This window comes from Osmerus eperlanus, chromosome 6 (genome assembly GCF_963692335.1).
Source record: "Osmerus eperlanus chromosome 6, fOsmEpe2.1, whole genome shotgun sequence".
NCBI classification, from domain to species: Eukaryota; Metazoa; Chordata; class Actinopteri; order Osmeriformes; family Osmeridae; genus Osmerus; species Osmerus eperlanus.
In genome coordinates, this window is record NC_085023.1 from 3,254,421 (window position 1) to 3,280,989 (window position 26,569).

The 26,569-nt window shown below is 47.0% G+C and overlaps 1 protein-coding gene across 3 annotated transcripts in view; it reads left to right on the forward strand.

The window, feature by feature from the left end:
* The window catches only part of adgrb3 (adhesion G protein-coupled receptor B3), a 105,810-nt gene extending 79,772 nt beyond the window's left edge, over positions 1-26,038 (forward strand). For all 3 annotated transcript variants that reach the window (XM_062463005.1, XM_062463007.1, XM_062463006.1), the window contains 7 exons: positions 4,414-4,560; positions 6,433-6,517; positions 9,256-9,358; positions 11,388-11,431; positions 22,295-22,421; positions 25,048-25,151; positions 25,830-26,038. In XM_062463005.1, coding sequence (XP_062318989.1) covers positions 4,414-4,560; positions 6,433-6,517; positions 9,256-9,358; positions 11,388-11,431; positions 22,295-22,421; positions 25,048-25,151; positions 25,830-26,007 — 788 coding nt within the window. In that variant the 3' untranslated portion in view covers positions 26,008-26,038. The remainder of the gene's footprint in view (positions 1-4,413; positions 4,561-6,432; positions 6,518-9,255; positions 9,359-11,387; positions 11,432-22,294; positions 22,422-25,047; positions 25,152-25,829) is intronic.
* Positions 26,039-26,569: the final 531 nt, after the last annotated feature.

Genomic DNA, 26,569 nt, shown 5'->3' on the forward strand with positions numbered 1-26,569 from the left:
CCCTGATCAATCTCTTTATTATTAGGTGTTTAATTAACTTCACTAATTAGGACATCCTTCCTGGGATGGAGGGATTGTAGAAACACATACAAATATCAAACGACAAAAAAAACAATAACAAACTGTGATCTTGGTGCTCTAATGGTGGTAAACATCCAGGGAAGAGGCTCATACATTACTGGTAGTGAGAGTAGAACTGTATTGATTTCAGAGGTGGAAAGGTGGGGAAGATTTGAACTGTTGCTGCCTCACTGACAGGAACATAGAAAGTGTTTAACGGCAGTCCTCTAAGTGCAGAACAAGACCAATGTACCTGACCCTGTGTGACTGAACTTGTGGGCAATGACCATCAATAATGTGCAAGCTACACATATATTATTCACCTAATATTTACTAAATATAAAGCATTTGGAGATAATAACTAGTAACACATGGTTTGTAAGTATTTCTGAATCATCTGCAAGGTGTTTGTAGATATTGATCAGAACTGTTAAGATATATTGTTTACACTGAAGTGTAAACAATATGGTGGTTACAATAAACAAGTGGTTTATTGTCAGTTCAGATCAATTCTTCCATGCTTGTCCAGACACAGGACTGGCAGATGCACTAACTTTAAGTAACTGTAGGAACTTGCTAACTAAAGTAGACTACTAGCTAATTAGTGAACTAGCTAACTGGAGTCACTAGCTAACTAGAGCTAACTAGACAACTGGAGTACCTATAGCTAACTAGAGCTAACTAGCTTACTGTATGAACTAGCTAACTAGAGTACTACATACATAACTGACTAGCTAGCCAACTAGAATACTAGCTAACAGGAGTAAATAGCTATAACTAGCTATAACTACGGCTGACAAGAGTACTACTGGCTAATTATCGCTCTGGATAAGAGCGTCTGCTAAATGACTAAATGTACTTAGAGAATTAGCTTACTGGAGTAACTAGCAAAGTACAGTAGCCAACTAGCTAACTAGGGTGCTAGCTAATCAGAATATTAGTTAACTAGTGTACTAGCTAACTTGAGTAACTAGCAAACTACATTACTAAATAACTAGAGTATTAACTAACCATAATACTAGTTAACTGTGGCTAACTGCTGTTTCTCTATCCCGCTCTCTCTCCCTTTTCTCTCCTTCTCTGTCCCTATTTACCCATCTCTAACTCTCTCTTTTCTCTTCCCTCTCTCTGCATCTCTCTCCACCGCTCTGTTAGGATGGTTTTGTAAGTCTCGTGGGTCTTGTTAAACAGCTAACACAGGTCTGCCGACACCACATGATCTCTGCTGCATCCTCTGAGCATGCAGGTGCAGATCTCTCCGGAATTATATTTCTTCTTCAGCCGCAAACGTTTGTCTTCCTGGAAGGAGAGAATGGAAGTGTAATCATTACTTATTCATGGGATGGAATAAACTCCTGTGTAGCTGTAGCACAGTTAGACTGAGGATGATTACTCCTGAGAGGACTTCAGTCTCCTGCAGTCTTCACGATGCTGGAAAATTGGACCCAATTATCACACACACAAACACACAAACACACACACACTCACACAAACACACACAAATACACACAAACAAACATTCACATAGAACATAGAACAATTCATTCTCCTTTCCACCTTTCCTCTTAGTCCCTCCATCTATCCCTTTCTCCTATTTTTCAACGCTCCTTTTTTCTCCCCTGCACCACAGACACTAAAGTAAAACTGCAAATAATGTCATGTTTATCTGAGCGGAGAAGACATAGCCCTGTTGGTGTATTTGATTAAAGGTACAGGGCAGGGCGATGGTACACCCAGGGCAGGTGGAGAGGTTCTGGCTGAGTAAGATATCTCGGCATTATTTCTCTCCTTATTTACGGCTCCCCTCTTGGCACCCCAAGATAAATACTTGCTGTCAACGAAAGCTTCGCCTCCCATCCTCCCTCTTTTAGTCAAATAACCTTGATTGCGAAAGCTCTCAACTTCATGCACTGGTCTGCTCACTGTTTATACTCTGCACTAAATCAGACTGAGATCCTTAAAGACAAGGAAATTGGGTTTATTTCCTAGAAAAGCTGTTGTTTCAAAGCAGAGAACTATTCTCAGTCTAATCCGAGATGGGAAAAGATCCTGAAGGAACTCTTTTGTAGCTTAGAGATCTTGTGGTTCTGGTGCTGTGTAAATGCTGTCTTTACCATCCAAATGACAGCCCTTGAAGTCTGTCACATCCACTACTCTTGTGTGGGTGACAATCAGCCCTGTGACTAAGACATGCACACACACATGCAGACACACACACACACACACACACAAAGACTGCTCACTAACATCTGGCCTTCAGCGACTAACTGTGAGATTGATGTGTATCCTGGTGTTCTGTGATTTCATGCCCTCTTACTCTGTGAACACACACACACACTAACGCACACACACAGTCACACACACACTAACCCACACAAAACCACACAAACTCATGCACAAACACAGATGTCTATGTACACTTTTAAATGGTCTCATGGGCATAGTCACACACATTGTGTCTGTGGTGATGGACACAGGCCTCACAAGGGTCCTAAGGGCATGTTAGACCAAAAACTCTGAAGACACATGCCTGCACACACACACACACACACACACGCACACACACACCCAGACTTGTTCCACACCTCCCTTGGAGTGCTGACATGGTTCAGGTGATGTCATTGCAGAGCAGAAACACAGCAGCATCAGTAGCAGTATTAGCCTCCTATCCCTGAACTGCACACACACACATCATGGACACACACACCCAGCACATCACACACACTCATGCACCTTCCCCATACAATGCCACTAAGCCAGGCTTTCAGGGTGTATTGATCCTACGGTTGGACCGAGCCACCAGAACCAAATGAACTGCTGGTCCTTCACATCAGCATAGAGTAACAGCAAGCAGCTGTCACACTCAGTACTGCCCCACTAGCTGTCACTGCTTAATTGGATTTTTTATTTCTGGCCTGCCCTCACCTGGCGTCACAGTTTGATGGCTCTCAATCAAGAATTAAATCTCTCTGAGCTCAGGGATATAATGTATAAGATGATGTTGGCTTTAGACAGGCAGCAGGATTCTTCTTAATCTGATCCAATCAATGATGCTCCAACCGTAACTCCAGATGTCTGACAGAGAGGGTGTCTCTGCCACTGAAGCCTGCAAGTGGTTGTGAGACTGAGCACCAGTAGATGTTGGCACACAGGATATGTTACCTTTACACATTTAGCAGACGTTTCTATCCAAAGCAAAAATAGTGTCTACTCTAAGTGCAGGAGATAATTAACGACCAGAAGTTCACAGTTCTAAATGTATTACAGTGGTTAGTGCCAAGAAAGTGTCTGTTTTTTTTTAACAACTCGGTGCAACAAGAGCATGCCACGTGGAAGGAGCTCGTGGACAGAGAGAGTGGCATTAAATTCACTCCCTGGAAACCAAGACGAAACAGAGGACATCTCAGTCACTGGGAATGATACAAGTGATTCATGAACAGTTGACTGCACATTATTGTCAAGTTTTATCCTGCCGACATTAACAAGAGCCATCAGCTTGCTAGATCATCAGTCAGCCAGCCAGTTAGTTGTCCAGTCAGCCAGCCAGTCAGCCAGTCAGCCAGTTAGTTGTCCAGTCAGCCAGCCAGTCCGCCAGCCAGCTAGTTAGTTGGCCAGCCAGTCAGCCAGCCAGTTAGTTGTCCAGTCAGCCAGCCACTCCGCCAGCCAGCCAGTTCGTTGGCCAGCCAGCCAGCCAGCTGGTTGGCCAGTCAGCCAGCCAGTTTGCCGACTGGCCAGCCTGTTTGCCAATCTTATCTGTGCTCTGTAACCCTGGAAACGTGTCACCCTGGCGACTTGTCACCCTCACAGCCTTGTTTTCAAGTTAGCGGGTACATCATGTGAACTGCGATTCCCCCCGCAGGCTGAAACTCTGAAACTGCAAAGATTCCTTGACTCAAGAAGGGTTTTGTTTCTGAGCTGATGCCAGCTACACTATGGCTTCTCTTCATAACAGGGAAGCCTGTTTTCTGTTGCAGTGTATTTAGAGTAGCGACTGTCGCTACAGACTTTAGGGTACAACTCATGTCATTCTGTACTGCTTCTTCTGGAAGAATGACATGAGATGATGTAGGCAGAAGAAGAACAGATATCCAACCTAAATGTTTACGTTCCTCAATACTGACAACTTCTACAATAAAATATGAATATAGTTTGTTCATTTGCCATTGTTTAGGAAGGTTATTTAATATCAGAATCTTGATGTTAGTGTTATAGGTTGTGATTGTTGTAGGTTTGCTGTTTTTGAGTTCAGAGGTTGTTGTAACTGGTGTTGTTGTGGTAACTGCTGTTACTGTAGTAACTGGTGTTGTTGTGGTAACTGCTGTTACTGTAGTAACTGGTGCTGTTGTCCTCCAGTGGCCAGCATACAGAGGCTGCCAGCTGTGTCGGTGATGACGGACATCAACTTCCCCATGAAGGGTCGTAAGGGCATGGTGGACTGGGCCAGGAACTCGGAGGACAAGGTGGTCATCCCCAAGGGAATCTTCCTGCCCCAGACTCCAGGTACCCACACCACCACCACACTCACCACCATCACATGCCACCACACTGACCACACGGTTACAGTAAACGCATAGCATTCTAGGAAATTCAAATGTGTCACTGCATTAACACACTCTACCTATACAGTGCATAATTCACAGTCTCTCTGAGCCCAACCCGTTACCCAACGGAATCGCTCATTTTCTGGAGAATACGTCATTCGCAAACATCACAGATCCAGCAGTAAACATATCATCTTTCACAAAGCTGAAGTGACAGTCTGTGTGCATCACATCCGAGCACTCAGAGCAGTGGTAATCACAAAGGTGGACTATGTCATTAAAGCTTGTTTACACTGAGTAAGAGCAGGGACTACCTGGTCAGCGGTGCTTCTTGCTACAGCGCTGCTCAAATCCTGCTACTGTCTCTCCTCCCTTACTAGAGCAGTATTATAGTATGCTACTGTCTCTCCTCCCTTACTAGAGCAGTATTATAGTATGCTACTGTCTCTCCTCCCTTACTAGAGCAGTATTATAGTATGTTACTGTCTCTCCTCCCTTACTAGAGCAGTATTATAGTATGTTACTGTCTCTCCTCCCTTACTAGAGCAGTATTATAGTATGCTACTGTCTCTCCTCCCTTACTAGAGCAGTATTATAGTATGTTACTGACTCTCCTCCCTTACTAGAGCAGTATTATAGTATGTTACTGTCTCTCCTCCCTTACTAAAGCAGTATTATAGTATGCTACTGTCTCTCCTCCCTTACTAGAGCAGTATTATAGTATGCTACTGTCTCTCCTCCCTTACTAGAGCAGTATTATAGTATTCTACTGTCTCTCCTCCCTTACTAAAGCAGTATTATAGTATGCTACTGTCTCTCCTCCCTTACTAGAGCAGTATTATAGTATGCTACTGTCTCTCCTCCCTTACTAGAGCAGTATTATAGTATGCTACTGTCTCTCCTCCCTTACTAGAGCAGTATTATAGTATGCTACTGTCTGTACTCCCTTACTAGAGCAGTATTATAGTATGCCACTGTCTGTCCTCCCTTACTAGAGCAGTATTATAGTATGCTACTGTCTGTCCTCCCTTACTAGAGCAGTATTATAGTATGCTACTGTCTCTCCTCCCTTACTAGAGCAGTATTATAGTATGCTACTGTCTGTCCTCCCTTACTAGAGCAGTATTATAGTATGCTACCAGCTCCACACACGCTGCACCAAACCATCTGCTTAATTGTTGCGGTCCGTCTTATAACAGGAGAAAGAGTTAAGGCATCAGCAGATTGATGTAGGACATTATTCAGTTCTGCTACCTCTGGAGGGGCACCAGCCCCCGGCCCAGTTACGGGGTCACCTCTCCCGACACTCCAAACTTTCCTCCGCACAACAGCGTCCGCACTGGCCAACGCCACAGCAATGATTTGTTGCCATATTTTATCAATGGTATTGCGAACGCTTGGAGCTCATCACTTAATGCACTGTTGGCAGGAATGTTGCCATGGGGAATGTTGCCATGGGGAATGTTGCCATGGGCCTGTATTTCAGGGCCTCAGTGGACAAGCAGACAGTTGTCCATTACAGTGATAGCTAACAATTGCTTGTCTTATTCGTGCAAAATTCTCAAAACGTTTGAATTCGGACACTTTCTATTTTTTTTTTTATCAAGCATACCGTTAGAGAGACTTCAAATACAAGGATTTTATACTGTGTAGTTTGTCGTTTGTTTTGTGTGAATGTTGATAGAACGGTATTGATGATGGCATATTTGAATGTGAACACATTCAGATGTGAGCTGTCTTTATCGTGACAATATGTTTGTTTGCATGGATGTGCGGTTGGATGTGTCCTTGTGACACTCTGATGTCGGCCATGCTGTTGTGTCTGTCTCAGATATGGACGGTTCTGACGTCTCTCCTGTCTTCATCCTGGGGACTGTGCTGTACAAGACTCTGGGCCTGATGCTGCCATCACCAAGGTGAGACCACACTCATGCATCAACACACAAACACACACAGACACACACAAATAGTCATCGACACACACACACAGACACACACAGACACACACAGACACACACAGACACACACACTCGCACACTGCCACACAACTGCTCTCAGTCCAGGTAGAGGAGGAAGGATAAGTGAACTCTTGTGTGTGCGAAGGTGCTCCGAGCCGGGGGCACGTGGCCCAGCATGGCTCATCCACCTCCTCCCTCTCCTGCACTGCGTCACAGGGAAACATTCATCTGCTTGAGAATAGTTTGGATGAAAAATGCAAGGATAAGTGTGTCGGACTTGTTTACAGTTCTGCAGTACACTGCAAGACATTACCCCGAAGAGAGGTCTGTACTCCGGTTATGAACCCACGCGATGGTAGAAAACCATAACAGGATTACATTTGATGTTTGAGTAATCCGGCAGACACTTTTATCCAAAGCGTCCTACAAACAGTGCATAAAGGAAATACCGCAGAAGATCAAGGATCTTGGGTTCTTAAAATGTTTAGGTTATCAGTCAAGTCACTGTCAGTATTTCCTTGCGTCATGGCAAAGTTGGATTCTATCAAAAACCTGGAGGGAAGCCTTTTACTGTATTTTGTTCCAGGACACCTTGATAGCGCAAGGCTGTTAGTCTTACATAAATGTCCTTCTCTATATATTTCATCCAAACCGATATAGAGCAAGAAGATTGCGAGACTTGATGAATATGAACACTCAGAAAGGATTTAGAGTCGTGTTCTGCTGAGAGTACAATGGCAAATCCCCCTCAAACACAAAACTCGAGATTTTTGTTTTCCCAGACAACTCATTTAAAGGGACATTGACAAGCGAACGAGAAAGCTGAATTCCATTTTACATTTATTCATTAGAAGCATTGTCCAATATTGCTCGATATTCTGTAGACGAGATTGAACATTACCCTCATTAAGCTGTGTGCGGCTGTGATCCAGACACATGATTTATTGCCTGGGTTCTCCTATATGAGTGGACATGCAGTAATTGTGATGCTCTAAGCAGAAACAGTGGGGGGCATATTGCACTGGATATCATATCATTGCCGCCTCTCCAACCCCTGCCAGGAACATCAATGAATATGTCAGTAGTTAATTATAATATGAGCTGTTTTTTCTCAATCAATTATCATCCCCACGACGAGGTATTCACTGTGACCCCCCCCCCCCCCCCCCAATCTTTCCCTGTCTGCATCACACAATCGTTCATGCATCACCTGTTCTTTGATTGTAATGATCTGCTTGATGGTGCTCTAGTGTCCGCAGTACATAACAATCCTCAGTTTTTCATGGTATCCTTTGTAATCTTGTGTAGCGATAGGAGAATCCTATGGAGTCAATGACAGGGTCAGCTTCTTTGATTATCTCCACCAGTGCTGTAATTGAGTCTACATGGGTCTTGTTAAGGGTTCCATCTAATTACGGGTTCTATACGATCTGATTAAGTGTTGTATATGGTCTTGTTAAGGGTTCTACATGGTCTTAGAAGGGTTTTATCGTTGAACTCCTACTGAAAAAAATGCTGTAAGTCATACTGTTCTGTACACACCTTCTGTTGATGTTGTCCGCTCCAGCCCTGCGTTGTCCCTTGGGGGGGCTGTGGTAGATAGGTGCTGTATGAAAGGAGAGGAGAAAGGACAAAGGCTTCACTCTCCATCGCGTGAAGGTTGTTCCCCTTAGAGACGAAACAGAGATGAAAGTGAGCCGGAAAGTAAACCTGAAAAAGAATGCAAAGAGGAGAGTTGAACGTTTGGTCCAAGCCATTCTCTCTCCTTCTCACTGGAATCTCTGGAAATGGCTCAACGTTATTCCACGCGTCGCAACGCAGCCTCTTCCTCCCCACCCAGCCCAGCCTCCCTGCCCCCCCCAACCCAACCAAACCCAGCCCCTCCCGCCCCCCCTCCCCCGCCCCCGATCTCATCCTCATCTGACGGTTGGTAGCACTCGCACAGGCACTAAGCCCTAACTCTCTGAGTAAGGGACCAAGGCCCATCCATGTTCACACCTGAATGAGACCCCGGGAGACAAATGGAGAGGTGTCATTCCAAGTTAGTTCGAGGGTTTTTCTTACTTTGGTAGTATAGATGCTTTACGGGGAAGGGAATTGTGTTGAGACTCGGGCATTTCTCTTGGATTGCCTCTGTTTGGCATCCCTCCCTGCGCAGTGACTCACGAAGCCCACATCAGGGTCCCGTTCCACCGCACTCAGTCTGGTTTCAATCTCGGTGACTCGCTACAAATGGTGCATGAAATCTTGCCTCAAGATGGCCGCCCGTGACTGATAGAACTCCTCCTGTCGGTTCCCCTTCCTCACGGCGCACGTGTCCTCGGCCGACGCTGTGCTTTGATTGGGTCTCCTCGGAAGAAAGTGGTCATGTGACGCGTCGACCTTCATTTCAAGCTCTCAGGAGATGATTGACAGCAGCATGACTCATTTCATCCTGGGTGTGTTTCTTTATAACACGGCCAACAGACACATATCTACCTCACTCTAACACAACCAACACACACACCTCACCCTAACCCAACACACACACACCTCACCCTAACCCAACACACACACACCTCACCCTAACCCAGCCAACCTACCAGCTGTGTGTGATGTCATGTTGAATCAAGAGACAGATGATCTGATGGCCAAATTCCGTTAAAGTAGTAAGAAAGACACTAAAGTTGTGCTGTTCTGTATTGTCCCGCCCACAGGAACCACACGGCCGTCAACTCCAAGGTCATCGCCGTGACGGTGCGCCCGGAGCCCAAAGCTTCTGAGTCACACTTGGAGATCGAGCTGGCACACCTGGCCAACGTGAGCACTTTATACAGCTGCTACACTACTACACCTGTTACTGTTACACTACTCCACCTGTTACTGTTACACTACTCCACCTGTTACTGTTGCACTACTCCACCTGTTACTGTTACATACACTACTCCACCTGTTACTGTTACACTACTCCACCTGTTACTGTTACACTACTCCACCTGTTACTGTTACACTACTCCACCTGTTACTGTTACATACACTACTCCACCTGTTACTGTTGCACTACTCCACCTGTTACTGTTACACTACTCCACCTGTTACTGTTACACTACTCCACCTGTTACTGTTACATACACTACTCCACCTGTTACTGTTGCACTACTCCACCTGTTACTGTTACACTACTCCACCTGTTACTGTTACACTACTCCACCTGTTACTGTTACACTACTCCACCTGTTACTGTTACACTACTCTACCTGTTACTGTTACACTACTACACCTGTTACTGTTACACTACTCCACCTGTTACTGTTACATACACTACTCCACCTGTTACTGTTACACTACTCCACCTGTTACTGTTACACTACTCTACCTGTTACTGTTACACTACTCCACCTGTTACTGTTACACTACTCCACCTGTTACTGTTGCACTACTCCACCTGTTACTGTTACACTACTCTACCTGTTACTGTTACACTACTCCACCTGTTACTGTTACACTACTCCACCTGTTACTGTTACACTACTCCACCTGTTACTGTTACACTACTCTACCTGTTACTGTTACACTACTCCACCTGTTACTGTTACACTACTCCACCTGTTACTGCTACATACACTACTCCACCTGTTACTGTTGCACTACTCCACCTGCTACTGCTACACTACTCCACCTGTTACTGTTACACTACACCACATGTTACTGTTATAGTACATTACACTACTCCACCTGTTACTGCTACATACACTACTCCACCTGTTACTGTTGCACTACTCCACCTGCTACTGCTACACTACTCCACCTGTTACTGTTACACTACACCACATGTTACTGTTATAGTACATCACCTGTTACTGCTACACTTCCTCACCTGTTATTGTTATACTACATCACCCGTTACTCTTACACTACACTTCCTCACCTGTTACTGTTATACTACACCACCTGTTACACCACATCACCTTATATAGTAAATCACCTGTTACACTGCACCACACTGTATCTCTGCTTACAGTACATCACCTATTACATTATATCACCTGCTAAACTACATCACCTGCTAAAATACATCATACAGCAGGATAAATAGCATCTTGCAGTGGTTCTTCCGTAGAAGCCCATCCACAGTGTCTTAGATCTGCTGTCTGGGCTGTGGTAGAGGCTGTTGAACACTGAAGTAATGATCAGGTTATCCATTCTTATCATTTAACTCTGTCTCACACCAGACAACAGCACAAACACAAACTACAAAGAACACATTTCCGAGTTCCTCTCGCCAGACAGAATCCATGCCAGCTAAACGTTTCACACGTGTTTCATTATTGGCCGTAACTGTGAACACACAGGAAGCGCTCCCCCCTTAGGATTTAAACTGTCCGACTCTGTCGAGGCAGCCTTATCTCTCTCTCAGAGAACAGCTCTGTGGAGTCAATCCTCCACATTGAAAGCGCCTCACGTTTAGAGGCACATTAGTCAACAAAACAATGGAGGGTAATTGGTTCGATAATTAATTTGCGTGCGTTGGGTGTAGCTCAGCTGCCTGGCGTGTCAGCAGACAACTGCAGCCACCAGGTCAGCCTGTTAGAAGTATGGGGGGTTTTATGACCAGGGGCTTTTGGTTAATCGCAGAGAAGAAGGAGACGATCGTTCAAAGGCCCTGTGCGTGCGCGTGTGCATGCGTGCGTGCTTCCGCAGTGATGCAGGGTGTGATGGGGCGCGGGCTGTTGGTCATTCTACCTCTGCGACTCACCTGAGGGCTGGGACTGTTAGAGGGTGGATGTGAGAGGGATCTGTTGTCGATGCTTTCCCATATTGGTGGTGACCTTCCTCTTCTGTCTTCCAGGGGAGCATTAGTCCCTTCTGCGCACTGTGGGACTCCAACGCTGTGTAAGTACAGCCTTTATTATCTCTCTCTGTCTGTCTGTCTGTCTGTCTCTCTCTCTCTCTCTCTCTCTCTCTCTCTCTCTCTCTCTCTCTCTCTCTCTCTCTCTCTCTCTCTCTCTCTCTCTCTCTCTCTCTCTCTCTCTCTCTGTATGTCTGTCTGTCTCTCTCTCTCTCTGTCTGTCTGTCTGTCTGTCTGCGTGTCTCTCTGTCTCAGAGTCCGTGTCTGTCTGCAAGGAACTCTGCGATAAACAAACAGACCGGTGTGACTATGCACCTCAACCTGTCCTGCGTTTTCGAGCTTCAAAGTGGTTCCCAGTGTTTGGGGTTGACAGTGTGTCACCAGTCAGTGCTCTCTTACAAAGAGAGTCCCAAGGACTGCCAGGCTCTGAGGCAGCCTGTCCTCAGCGATGGTATTTCAGGGTAATTACTTTGGCTGAAGTGGAAAAATGAAAGGAGCCTGTGAAGATTAAAATCAGAGCAGGGGAATAAATCCACTAAATAAGAGGGAATTACCAGGTGAAGTCTGACTTTTACTTTATGATGTGTAATAAAATAAGGAGACAGAGAGGCATTAAAGGAACATTCCACATATTATTTCCTTTGTGGAGGACCTCTATTGGATTGAAATGACTGTCGTGCATATCCTTTCATTTTGTCGGCAGAGCTAAGTGAAGCTCTTAGGGAATTCAATTACCTGCGCACCCTTTGCGCCGACTCTGTTGTAAAACTCATTTGTTTCAGAGCAAATGGGTGGTGGCAAATCACATGGGGCAGATTTGTACACCCTTTACGGAACATTGTTATCTTGCACAGGCTCATTTCATTGCCGTTCCCGTGTGAGCTGTTTTGCATGACAATGCTCCACCACATGTACTGTGAAGACATCAATTCGATTTTGTTTCTGGCTAAGAAAAGATTCAACCCCATTCGCTCACCCGCTTCAAAGAATGCCTGGAGTGACTGGATGGTCCAGACGTCCAGACGTCCAGACGTGTGGTCTTAGATGGTTTCCTGCCCATGGCCCGCCCACGGCCCGCCCACGGCCCGCCCAAGGACCGCCCACGGCCCGCCCACGGCCCGCCCACGGCCCGCCCACGGCCCGCCCAAGGCCCGCCCACGGCCCGCCCACGGCCCGCCCACGGCCCGCTCGGGTGTGGACAAGGAGAGACAGTGTGTCAGAGGCCCTCAGGTCAGCTCCTGTGTTGGAGCCAGGCCGAAGGGAACACCCACAGTGCCCTGGCTCAGAGGGAAAGCAGCGCTCGATCGATGTGACGTTGTTGGATATTGACTAGTACATTTACATTTATTCATTTAGCAGACGCTTTTATCCAAAGCGACTTCCAAGAGAGAGCTTTACAAAGTGCATAGGTCACTGATAATAACAACAAGATAGCCACACAAACATTGCGAGTAGCCAAAACATGAAGCATACATTGTGAACAACCAAAGTAAGTGCCAAAGGGAAGAACCATAAGAGCATGTACTTAAACAAGTTACAATTAAACAACATGAACCGCTATAAGTGCAAGTGTACCTGTAGAAAAAACAAGCAACAATAATAAAAACAATATATCACAGCGAGTACAAAGATTTAAATCAGTTACCACTAACCACAAGAGCAACAAGTCTCTAAGCAAGAGTCATTGTGATCCTTGAGGAAACTAACATCGGGTCAAGCAAACCATTCCTAAGTACCGTTGTACTCCCGGAACAAGTGCGTCTTGAGCCGTTTCTTGAAGGTGGAGAGACAGTCAGTGTCTCTGATGGAGGTGGGGAGTTGATTCCACCACTGGGGGGCCAGACAGGAGAAGAGCTTGTGTTGGGACCGGGCGGTCTTGAGCGGTCGGACCACCAGGCGGTTGTCTGAAGAAGACCGTAGGTGGCGGGTGGGGGTGTAAGGCTGCAGGAGAGACTTGATGTAGACGGGTGCAGTCCCGTTCACTGCTCGGAAGGTCAATACCAGGGTCTTGAATCTGATACGGGCCATGATAGGTAGCCAGTGGAGAGAGATGAGGAGCGGGGTAACATGGGGGCGTCTGGGTAGATTGTAGACCAGGCGGGCCGCTGCGTTCTGAATCCTCTGAAGAGGGCGGGTTGCACATGCTGGGAGACCAGCGAGCAGCGAGTTGCAGTAGTCCAACTTGGAGAGGACAAGTGCTTGGACTAGCAGCTGGGTGGAGTGCTCAGACAGGTATCTCCTGATCTTCCGGATGTTGTAGAGGGTGAATCTACACGACCGGGAGACTGCAGCAATGTGGGCCGTGAGGGAGAGCTCGTCGTCCATGGTAACCCCAAGGTTCCTGGCAGAGGATGAAGGGGTCACCGTCGCAGATCCCAGTGTGATTGAGAGATCGTGGGAGATGGAGGGTTTAGCCGGGATGATGAGAAGTTCTGTTTTGGCGAGGTTCAGCTGGAGGTGGTGCCCGATGACCGAGCGGTGCCATTCTTGTCTGTTTCCTCTTCTCCTCTTTTCTCCTCTTCTCTGGTAATGCTCCTTCGTGAGAAAGGGAGGCCCGCAGTGAGGTCCAAAGAGGGGGACAGGGAGGGAGGAGGAGGCAGGCCGGTGGAAGGAAGAGGGCAGGGAGAGAGGCAGGGTGGTGAAGAGAGGGAGGGGGGGGGGGAAGAGGACAGGGAGAGAGGCAGGGTGGTGAAGAGAGGGGGGGGGGAAGAGGGCAGGGAGAGAGGCAGGGTGGTGAAGAGATGGAGGGAGGGGGAAGGGGGCAGGGAGAGAGGCAGGGTGGTGAAGAGAGGGAGGGAGGGGGGGAAGAGGACAGGGAGAGAGGCAGGGTGGTGAAGAGAGGGAGGGGGGGAAGAGGGCAGGGAGAGAGGCAGGGTGGTGAAGAGAGGGAGGGAGGGAGGGAGGGAGGGAGGGAAGAGGGCAGGGAGAGAGGCAGGGTGGTGAAGAGAGGGAGGGAGGGAGGGAGGGAGGGAGGGAGAGGGCAGGGAGAGAGGCAGGGTGGTGAAGAGAAGGAGGGGGGGAAGAGGGCAGGGAGAGAGGCAGGGTGGTGAAGAGAGGGAGGGGGGGAAGAGGGCAGGGAGAGAGGCAGGGTGGTGAAGAGAGGGAGGGAGGGAGGGAGGGAGGGAGGGAAGAGGGCAGGGAGAGAGGCAGGGTGGTGAAGAGAAGGAGGGGGGGAAGAGGGCAGGGAGAGAGGCAGGGTGGTGAAGAGAGGGAGGGGGGGAAGAGGGCAGGGAGAGAGGCAGGGTGGTGAAGAGAGGGAGGGGGGGAGTAAGTAAGTAAGTAAGTAAGTAAGACTTTATTTATATAGCACATTTCATACAAGAATTGTAGCTCAAGGTGCTTTACATAAAATCAATAAAAACAATAATACAAGTGATAAACAATTCAAACAAAAATAAAAATCCCAATAAGATCTCTGTTCAAGAGAGAAAACAACTTTAAAAAGTAGGAAAACCCTTTTGAGATAAAATTACTTAAATGCTTCGGTAAAAAGGTAGGTTTTAAGCTGTCTTTTAAAAATGTCTAGAGTGTTTGCTTCCCTAATATTTATGGGTAATTTGTTCCATAGTTTTGGGGCGTAATTGACAAAGGCCGAATCACCAATCTTCTTATGACTGCTTCTGGCGACCTCTAATAGGCCTGCATTTGATGATCGCAGTGTTCTAGCTGGTGTGTAGTTTATAAAGGAGTTAGCAATGTAGCTAGGTCCTTGTCCGTGTAGAGCTTTGTATGTGAGGAAAAGGACCTTAAAGTCAATTCTGAAGGTAACAGGGAGCCAGTGTAAAGTAGCTAGGACAGGACTAATGTGTTCTCTCCTTTTAATCAAATCAAATCAAATGTATTTGTATAGCCCTTTTTACACGCAAGCATGTCACAGAGGGCTTCACATATGCCCATAGAACTGCCCCTCAACCAACCTAAACCCTCAAGGAAGACAAGGAAAAACTCCCAAAAAACACTCAACAGGAGAAAAAAATGGAAGAAACCTTGGGAGGAGCAATTCAGAGAGGGATCCCCTCCTCCAGAGACGGTTGGTGAGAGAGAGGAGCAGAACACAGGCTAAACATAGTCATACAGTGTCGATGGGTTTTTAAAACACCAAAATCCATTGTTCAACTTTATAGATGTAGGACAGGACCGGGAGAGTTTTGGTTAATAATCTAGCTGCAGAATTTTGAATGAGCTGTAGTCTTTCAGTGGTTTTCTTGGGAAGACCAGTGAAAAGTGCGTTACAGTAGTCCAGCCGGCTGGATATAAAAGCATGAATTAACTTCTCTGCATCATTTTGGTTTATGAATGGTCGTACCTTTGCTATATTCCTCAGGTGAAAGAAAGCTGTTTTGGTCACTTTATTAATGTGAGAGTTGAAATTCAAATCTGAGTCCAGGATTACACCGAGACTCGTCACCTCTGTTTTAAGACAGGGGGTTAAGCCTCCAAGATTCTTAATAAGCATCTCTCTTTTGGATTTGGGGCCACATAGTAGGACTTCGGTTTTGTCTTCATTTAATTTAAGAAAGTTAGCATTCATCCATTTGTTTATTGCCAACAGGCAGTTGGTAATGGAATTGATGGCCGTTGCATCGTTGGGTTCAGTGGATATATATAGTTGTGTGTCATCCGCATAGCTATGGAAATCTATGTTATGTTCTCTGATTATGTCGCCGAGTGGTAACATATAAAGAGAAAAAAGTAATGGACCTAAGCAGCTTCCTTCCTTCCTGTGATATATGATTTCATCCAGTTCAATACACTATCCGTGAACCCAATAAGCTTTTCCAGTCTATTGATTAGGATGTCGTGATCAATTGTATCAAATGCTGCACTGAGATCTAACAGGATAAGGATAGAGACTTTATTTGCATCAGAGTTTAGTCTGAGGTCGCTAATTATTTTGGTGAGAGCAGTTTCAGTACTGTGATATTTCCTGAAACCTGACTGCGAGACTTCCAGGATGTTATTTTCTTCAAGAAAAGAATTTAATTGGACTAAAACTATCTTTTCCAGTACTTTACTAATAAATGGAAGGTTTGATATTGGTCTGTAATTTGCAAGTAGACTGTTATCCAATTTCTTCCAAGAGGGCAGGGAGAGAGGCAGGGTGGTGAAGAGAGGGAGGGGGGGAGGGAAGGAAGAGGGCAGGGAGAGAGGCAGGGTGGTGAAGAGAGGGAGGGGGGGAGGGAAGGAAGAGGGCAGGGAGAGAGGCAGGGTGGTGAAGAGAGGGAGGGGGGGAGGGAAGGAAGAGGGCAGGGAGAGAGGCAGGGTGGTGAAGAGAGGGAGGGGGGGAGGGAAGGAAGAGGGCAGGGAGAGAGGCAGGGTGGTGAAGAGAGGGAGGGGGGGAGGGAAGGAAGAGGGCAGGGAGAGAGGCAGGGTGGTGAAGAGAGGGAGGGGGGGAGGGAAGGAAGAGGGCAGGGAGAGAGGCAGGGTGGTGAAGAGAGGGAGGGGGGGAGGGAAGGAAGAGGGCAGGGAGAGAGGCAGGGTGGTGAAGAGAGGGAGGGGGGGAGGGAAGGAAGAGGGCAGGGAGAGAGGCAGGGTGGTGAAGAGAGGGAGGGAGTGTGGACCAGGGAGGGAGGTGGGGAGTGTGAGAACTCATCACTCTGGATGTGTCTGACCACCTGATAATGAGGTCAAGTCAGGCACTTCCTCAGTCGCAGCAGGTGTTAGCACAACTGTTCATCCTCATGAACCTGCCCAGCCACCGTAACTCATGGAACCTCTGCCTGACAATATCATTAGCTGTAATGTATCCTAACGGTGAAACCTCGTCACATTTCATTCATAGGAGGTCCATAGAAGGGACCATGTGTTCTACTAGATGTTTATTCTTAAACTGCTGATAACATAGCTCACTTTTAAAAGTTACCAACCTTAGAATGTTGGAATGTAGTGCAGCATGGCCACAATTTGATTACTGGTGTTATATAGACCACCATGTTATATAGACCATCACATTATATAGACCACCATGTTATAAACACCATCATATTAGATAGACCCCCATGTTAGATAGGCCCCCATGTTAGATAGGCCCCCATGTTAGATAGGCCCCCATGTTAGATAGGCCCCCATGTTAGATAGGCCCCCATGTTATGTCACACCCCCACACACACACACCCACACACACACACACACCCACACACCCACACACACACCCACACACACCCACACACACACCTCGCCAGCCAGCCAGAGAACCAACACCCTGGGAGCCCTCGCCCAGAAGGCACCAACATCTGCACAGCCGCGGGTAGGCTCAACAAGAAACACCACAACAGCAGCAACACCGGAGGCTCGCGCCATGTCGTCTGTGAGCTTGGGACTGCATGTTCGCTGATACCATGACTAAATGACTAAATGTACCATAAGTCTACGGGGGATTAACTAGCGATCACATCGACGCAGCCCTCGACGTACAGCCCTGTCACCATCCCAGCGGTGGTGACTGTCCCCTCTTCATCTTCCTGTAAAGAGTGCATGCTTCCTGGCCCACTCTGTCTATTGAATATGCCTGCTATTTCATCTTAATAACCCGCCCCCCTCCCCCCACACAAATGTAAATGTCCCTGTGGCTCTGCAGTAATACAGGAGCCAGAGGGAGGGTTCACAGCGCTCACTGGAAGATAAGGAAATGAAGGAAGCCTGGTCACTAAATTCAATTTCCATTGAATGAGAGGCACGCACCTCCCTCCCCTCTGAGGATACTCAGACCTCGCTCAAAGGATCTGGGAGAGGGAGGGAGGGAGGGAGGGAGGGCAGCGCTGGTTAAACATGGATACCTGCTGCAAGAGAGTGAGAGAGAGAAAGGAACTGAAGCAGGGTTAGGGGAGTGTAGGGAGGTACGTATGGATGGGGAAGGGGGAGGGAGAGAAGGAGGAAGGGAGGTATGGATGGATGGGGAAGGGGGAGGGAGAGAAGGAGGAAGGGAGGTATGGATGGGGAAGGGGGAGGGAGAGAAGGAGTAAGGGAGGTATGGATGGGGAAGGGGGAGGGAGAGAAGGAGGAAGGGAGGTACGTATGGATGGGGAAGGGGGAGGGAGAGAAGGAGGAAGGGAGGTACGTATGGATGGGGAAGGGGGAGGGAGAGAAGGAGGTATGGATGAAGAGAGGGTTTTTTTTCAGCATGTGGGACAAGCACAGAGGTCAGCTAAAGGCTCCCTATGAATATTGTACTCTTTTTATTGGCAATAATAGAGCTCATCATAATTCTGTTTCTCTGCAACAGGCACAGCAGTCCAAACACAATATTCATGTATTCATAATAGCGCTTCATTAATCTCTATGGCAACAGGCTTCTCTAAACAAATCAGAAATTCCAAGTTGTTCCCACTAATCTGGTATCCCTGTTTGGTTTAATCAGTAATCTGTTTGATATCTGATGTATGTCTATACATGTCTCCATTAGTTTGTTAGTTAACATGTGTACTCTGTAAAATCAGCGGTCGTGTAATACAAGCCAACTGTTATGAAACCTGTCTGTACCCAGGAGGAAGCTGTGTTTGATGGAGAATTCCTTTCTAGAACCAGACTCTTGGTATAGCGGCTTTGTCCACATGTTGCCTGAAAACCTGTGGTGTAATAGCTCACATGATGTCTCCAAACCTTATCCTACCAGCAGCATCTGCTAGATTATGTCTAAACATGCTTCTATATGGTGGCGTCCATGTGCCTACATGGTTTATTACTCATAGAAGCTTGGTTTGGTTTTGTTAAAAAACCATGGATGTACGTGCTTTACAGCAACTTGCAGACCAGTCTTGTTCGGCCAAAGTAAGAGAGAGATATAATTACTGTGGTATCACTGACCCACCATATCTGTAGATGAAGTTCATGGTGATGATCTGACGATCCTGTTTCCTCTAACCCTTGCTCTCTGAGGGGCCTATAGGCGCCGTGTACAGCATGTAGAAGCATCAGTGTACAGCATGTAGAAGCATCAGTGTACAGCATGTAGAAGCATCAGTGTCTTTAACAACTCTTGTTTCTCCTTGAGGTATCAATACAGCTCCTCGCTCCTCATCTCCTCGCCAATTCTCCTGTCCTTCTCCCTCCTCTCCTCCCTCTCCTTCCTCTCCTCTCCTCCCTCTGTCTCTTCTCCTGTCTCCCTCCTCTCCTCCCTCCATCTCCCTCCTCTCCTCCCTCCTCTCCTCTCCTGTCTCCCTCCTCTCCTCCCTCCATCTCCCTCCTCTCCTCCCTCCTCTCCTCTCCTGTCTCCCTCCTCTCCTCCCTCTGTCTCCTACCTCCCTGTGTCTCCCTCCTCTCCTGTCTCCCTCCTCTCCTCTCTCTGTTTCCTCTCCTCTCTCCCTCCTCCGGTCTGCCGATGCTGAGTTAAACAGAGACTAGCACGGTCATAACATGTTGAGAAGCCATCTTTAACTCGAGAGAGTAGGTCTTGTGAAGGCGAAGTACTCTGAACTCAGGCTGACAGCTGATCTGGTTAGGGGCAGACACAGGGTAACAGGTGCCTTGTGACTCTGTCCATCTTACACAAATTGCTGGAGGTAATATACACTATATCTACAAAGTCCTGGAGCTGCGTAATGAGGGATCTTTAAAGTCTTCTCTCATCTTACCCCAGCAAAGGTTAGCATCTGTCAAATGAAAGAAAATGTGGTGTGGAGATCTGTAACCAAAGACTATTTTGCTACAGTAGAACAAGCTGGCTTTACAGTCTCAGTAGTAAATGGATTTCAAATCAATTCAAAGCAAATCAATCTCTGGGGCAGACTTCTTTTGGTGCTGGAGAAGGACAGATCTTAGGGGGTAGGATCTTACGGAGAATGTGGCTGTTTGGCCTAAAATGAGTCAGAGGAGAGCCAGCCGTGAGAGCTGAGAGGAGAGGGTAGCAGGGAGATGTTGTGAGGGACGACACACACACACGCACACAACCCTGTCTCTTAAACTGGACCACTCCAATTCATTAGTCACAATTAGAAATGTTCAATGCAGGAATATCTTTGCCTGTGTGTGTGGGTGTGGGCTAATATGTGATAATGTACAGCAATGTTTCAAAATGTCACACAATAGCAATCCAATTAGATCTAATTAAATTCTAGTGAAGTAAAATCAAAATAATATGCTCAGTTTGATCAAATAATTAGCGTTTGTTCTTTAGATATACATGGAAATCATGATTTTTATATTGTTCAATATGATCTCATCATCTACTTTTCTCAATATAAAAAACAAACCTCAAATAGAATCTTGAAGAATAAGAATGTGCAATGCAGTCAGAAAAGTGAACAGTACAGTGAATAGTGAATAGTACAGTAGATAAGCCATTCAATATCACAATATATCATATAGAAGTAGATATTACAGTGGATATGAAAGTAGCTATTATTGTTGCTATTTCAGATGGTACAGTAAATATGGTTACTGCTTGCTCTAACACGTCAGTGCACGTAGCTTTGAGAAGGCTAGCTAGATTGCAGGTTAACTGATTCAGTCAGACCATGCTGGTGCAGAGGGCTTACTCAGGTTAAGGAATAAGGTCATCTATCTGACAGGAACCTAGTATTGACATGCATATGTCAATACTAGTCAATAATATGTGTTGATGACTATTACATTGACCATATAAATTAGGTCTTATATATGATATTATTATCATAGATTGGCAATTGGTGTGCGGTTGATCAGGTGACAGATAGGAATGGTTTTGCAGTGTTCTGTTGGCTCCAACATGTGAAGTCACAGATGCTGTATACAGCTACAACATGTTTACTATATAAACAACCTGTTTACTATAGAAACAACCTGTCTACTATAGAAACAACCTGTCTACTATAGAAACAACCTGTTTACTATAGAAACAACCTGTCTACTATAGAAACAACCTGTCTACTATAGAAACACAGCAGCAACAGTTGAGCATGTTCATGTAAAATAAGTCGTTTGATTGGGGATTTTGTAGGATCCACAGCAGATATTCTTTATTTGACCAAGATATATAATTGTTTTTCCAGCAGCGAGATTGTATTTTCTATTGCTCAGTTTGGCATCAACATGAGGGGATGAGGCTGATGGCTGTGTCAGATAGAGCAGGCGCGCGCCATCGTTTCCTTTCACCTGCCAGAACGAGGGAAAAATGGGCATCTACCATCCGACCGTTTCCGTGGGGTGAAGTCATGTCTTGCAATGCTTTTTGGAAAATAGTTTACAAAGGACCATGTCGATTCCAGCAATAGAGGAATTTAGAATTAGTGAGAAAATACGTTACATGCAGCGGATGATCTAAGCAAATGTTAATCAAAAAGAGCCAAAGCGGATTATTTTTGTAATGTGTGAGCAAACCTCCCCTCCGCTCTTGCACCATGCAGAGAGGAGTATTCATCTGATGCCGTCCACCGTTTCCAGGGTGAAAATTCCCCATAGGAAGGATCCAAAGTCGCTAATGAGAACAGCTAAGGAGAAAAATATAAACCGGAAAAAATAAAGTACGGAAAACAAGCTGTGAAGGAAAGGGGGGGAAAGCAAAAACGGTAAAGACGGTCGGAGACAAATACCTCTATCGGATTTCACTTCGCATAAATAAATATAGGTATAGATAATATCCTTTTTTGACTATCATCAGAAAACTAAGTTAAGCTTGTGAGAGCAGTTGTTGCTGTTTTAGCGGTGAATATAGGAATTTAATCAATCAGCACCAGTCTGGCATGGACATCTCCGTGAGTCCTTCCCCCTCCCCTCTCTCTCTCCCTCTCCTTTTTTCTCTCCGGTCGAGCTGAATGCTTATCGTAGCTTTCCAATACCGTGTCGATCTGTCTATACGCAGTTTAATGGCGAGCTTTCCGGTAAATACAGTAAAAGAAACATAAATGCGAATACAAATCCGACCGACATTGTCCTAGTCAGGTTGTTAAGTCGAGATACCGATGGAATTGTTGTTATGTACCTTCTCCTTGCAGGAACGATTCTTGGGGAACCTGGTCTGCCAAAGGATGTAAAACTGTGCTTACAGATGCCTCCCATACGAAATGCTTGTGTGATCGTGTATCTACCTTCGCCATTTTGGCCCAGCAACCAAGAGAAATAGTAAGTACGATTGACTTTCTGTAACTAACGCTATATCTGCAACGGCAGGTGCGAGCGTGTGTGTGTGCCTGTCATGCACATTCTTTAATTGAGATTTTAATTGATTTGTTATCAGCACCATGCTCAAGAAGTGTCTGAATATTACCTATTTCTATTGCTGATATCGTGAATTAGATGATGGTGTGAGAAAGAGATTAATTGTGTGTCCCTGTGCGTGTGTATGCTATGTGTGTGTGTGTGTGTGTGTTGGGGGGTGTGGTGGGGGGTGGTGGTGTTGTTGCACGGGCCTGTGCGTGTGTTCTCCGGTTTCAGTTTAGGTTGTGTAATGTGTCTTCTGGTCGATGGAAATTCAGTTAAGAAGAGTCATGACGTAAGAAAGTGTATTTTACTCTGTACATCTGTGTCTCTAGGGACTCTGTGCGAGTCCCTAGAACAAGGCCAGGTAGATAAAGTAACCAACAATGGCCCAACAATTTTTTATTAAGAATTACTGTTCATTTTAAATTCACAGGTAGCTTCATGCATCTATTGTAGCATGGATTATTTCATTTAACATAATCATGCAAATACAGATGTCAGCTCCTCTCAGACTTGATGGACTAGGTACATGTTAGAAACTGCATGAGTTCTGACACCTGTATTGTGGAGTCAGGGAACAGGTCTCCCTGGTCTACCTGGGTTAGTGTAGGGCTAGTCTCCCTGGTCTACCTGGGTTAGTGTAGGGCTAGTCTACCTGGGTTAGTGTAGGGATAGTCTACCTGGGTTAGTGTAGGGCTAGTCTCCCTGGTCTACCTGGGTTAGTGTAGGGCTAGTCTCTCTGGTCTACCTGGGTTAGTGTAGGGCTAGTCTCTCTGGTCTACCTGGTTTAGTGTAGGGCTAGTCTCTCTGGTCTACCTGGGTTAGTGTGGAGCAAGTCTCCCTGGTCTACCTGGGTTAGTGTAGGGCTAGTCTCTCTGATCTACCTGGGTTAGTGTAGGGTTAGTTTCCCTGGTCTACCTGGGTTACTTTAGGGCTAATTTAGGGAGTTTTGTGCATCCGGGAATCGAACCGGCAACCTTCTGATTACTAGCCCGATTCCCTAACCACTCAGCCACCTGACTCCCTAGGGCTAGTCTCCCTGGTGTAACTGGTTTAGTGTAGGGCTAGTCTCCCTGGTCTACCTGGGTTAGTGTAGGGCTAGTCTCTCTGGTCTACCTGGGTTAGTGTAGGGCTAGTCTCCCTGGTCTACCTGGGTTAGTGTAGGGCTAGTCTCCCTGGTCTACCTGGGTTAGTGTAGGGCTAGTCTCTCTGGTCTACCTGGGTTAGTGTAGGGCTAGTCTCCCTGGTCTACCTGGGTTAGTGTAGGGCTAGTCTCCCTGGTCTACCTGGGTTAGTGTAGGTCTAGTCTCCCTGGTCTACCTGGGTTAGTGTATGGCTAGTCTCTCTGGTTTACCTGGGTTAGTGTAGAACCAGAGCTTAGCAGAGACAGCAGATGCCTAGATGTGGTTCATACTAAATTTTTTCGTTCTAGATGTGTTTCATGCTGCATGTAGTTCGTACTAGATGTGTTTGTACTAGATGTGGTCCGTACTAGATGTGGTTCATACTAGATGTGTTCGTACGAGATGCGGTTCATACTAGATGCGGTTCATACTAGACTCAGTTCGTACTAGATGTGGTTTGCACTAGATGTGGTTTGTACTAGATGTGGTTCATGCTAGATGTGTTCATACGAGACACAGTTCGTACTCGATGTGTCCATACTAGGCGCAGTTTGTACTAGATGTGTTTGCACTAGATGGGATTGGTACGGCCCGTGTTACCCCCCGGCTGCTCTCTGCTTCACGACTGGGACATGACAGGTGCCGTTTCGGCAGCATCTGCTGGATGACCAAGTGTTGCCGTGCGTCCATGACGTATCACCAGGGGCGGGGGCATTCCTGCGTGATCGTTTGACGGGGTTTGATGACAGAAGACAGGAGCAGCATGAAGACAGGTGGTCAGCTGACACGACAGCTCTGATGACCTCCTAGTCTAACCGTTTGGATTCTAGTTGACCACGACTTGATAGAATGACATAAATGAGAGGAAAAGGGGAGATTGGGTACGGGTCCGTACCCACGGGCTGCTGGGGTGGTGAGCTTCAGCGGGACACGGAGGTGCTGGAGACACAGGAAGGAGCGTGGGTGGAGGTGCTGGATAGTGACCGTGATCGTGATCATGATCAAAGCATCTGCTATGTTGCTGCATCCATCCCCTGTGTTGTCAGGATTGTGTTGCACACTCTACTGACAAGCGAGGGACACCCCCCCCCCCCCCACACACACACACACCCACACACACACACACACACCCACACACACACACACACACACACACACACACACACACACACACACACAAACACAAACACCTCAAACCAATCAGTACAAGTATTGATCTAAACATTTCCAAATGGCCGCCGTTGTTTGGGTTGTGGTTGTTGTCAGATATTGCAGGGCACCAATCAGATCTTAGTCAGTGTAATGTAATTGCAGATACAGTTGTGTGCCACGACAGATGTAGTTGCCAATGTGTGGTGTGGTGCGATGTGTTGTGTTGAGGTGCATGGTGAGGTATGGTAACCCTGCTCTCTCACCGCCCCCAGGCTATGGAGTACTCTGGGGTGCCGTCGGTGACGCTGATCGTGGGCTGTGGCCTGTCCTGTCTCGCCCTCATCACTCTGACCGTGGTCTACGCTGCGCTGTGGAGGTACGACTCACTGCTGGGGACGCTGGCATCCCAGCAGGCTGGCACGCAAACACACCTGCACACACGCATGCACGCAAACACACCTGCACACACGCATGCACGCAAACACACCTGCACACACGCATGCACGCAAACACACCTGCACACACGCATGCACGCAAACACACCTGCACACACGCATGCACGCAAACACACCTGCACACACGCATGCACGCAAACACACCTGCACACACGCATGCACGCAAACACACATGCACACACGCATGCACGCAAACACACCTGCACACACACATGCACGCAAACACACCTGCACACACACATGCACGCAAACACACCTGCACACACAGATGCACGCAAACACACCTGCAGAGAGAGGTGTGTGCGGGGGGGGGGGCATTTAAGATTCTCGTCCCGGGCCCAGGAAAGACTCTCAGCTTGCCTGCACACCTGCACACACACATGTACGCAAACACACCTGCACACACACGTAGCACACACATGTACGCACTCGCAAACGCAGCACACAGACACAAACAGTAAGAGTTGTGAAAAGGATCTGACAGAACACTTTCTGATGTGGGTTATCTGCCTCATGGGGGGGTGTAGCTATCGAGTTGAATTAAAAGTGAACAGTTGTATTGATTAACTCTCGCTGGATCGATGTTCTCTGTCTTCCAGATATATCCGATCTGAGCGATCGATCATCCTGATCAATTTCTGCCTGTCCATAGTTTGCTCCAATATCCTTATCCTGGTGGGACAAACGCAGACACAGAATGCGGTGAGTCTCTCAAAATATGTCCTCCCACAATGCACCTTGCATATTTATACCTTGCTGCTCTGTGTTGCTCTGTGAGCAAAAACACACAGCCTACCTAAAATCACTTTGCAGTAATTAATAACCTTCCCTGAAACACGTTTGCCCACTCCTGAACAAGTGCATTGTACACACCATCTGTGCATTGAATAGCCGTGTTCGTTGTCAGCAACACAAACAGTGTTATCACAAGCACATTCAGTAATCACAAAGTGAGACAATGTTCATAAACCAACTCAGTATGACTGCATCTCAGAGCAGAAGATCTGTTGCATGTGGACTTGTGTGAATCTGGATGTTAGCACTCAACTCATCTATTTTTAGCACGTTTAGCACATTATCTTGGCACACAGGAACATGACAGAGTCCTAAGGGAAGGGGGGTGAATGTTTTGACAGCCGTGAAAAGCAGAGTTGTTTTTGTTGGGTTGGGGCATGCAGTGTAAACACAGGCTCCTCTCTACCAAAGCAGAACCTCTCGCTCGTGCACGGCCGGCGCGCACGGCCGGCGGGCACGGCCGGCGCGCACGGCCGGCGCGCACGGCCGGCGGGCACGGCCGGCGGGCACGGCCGGCGCGCACGGCCGGCGCGCACGGCCGGCG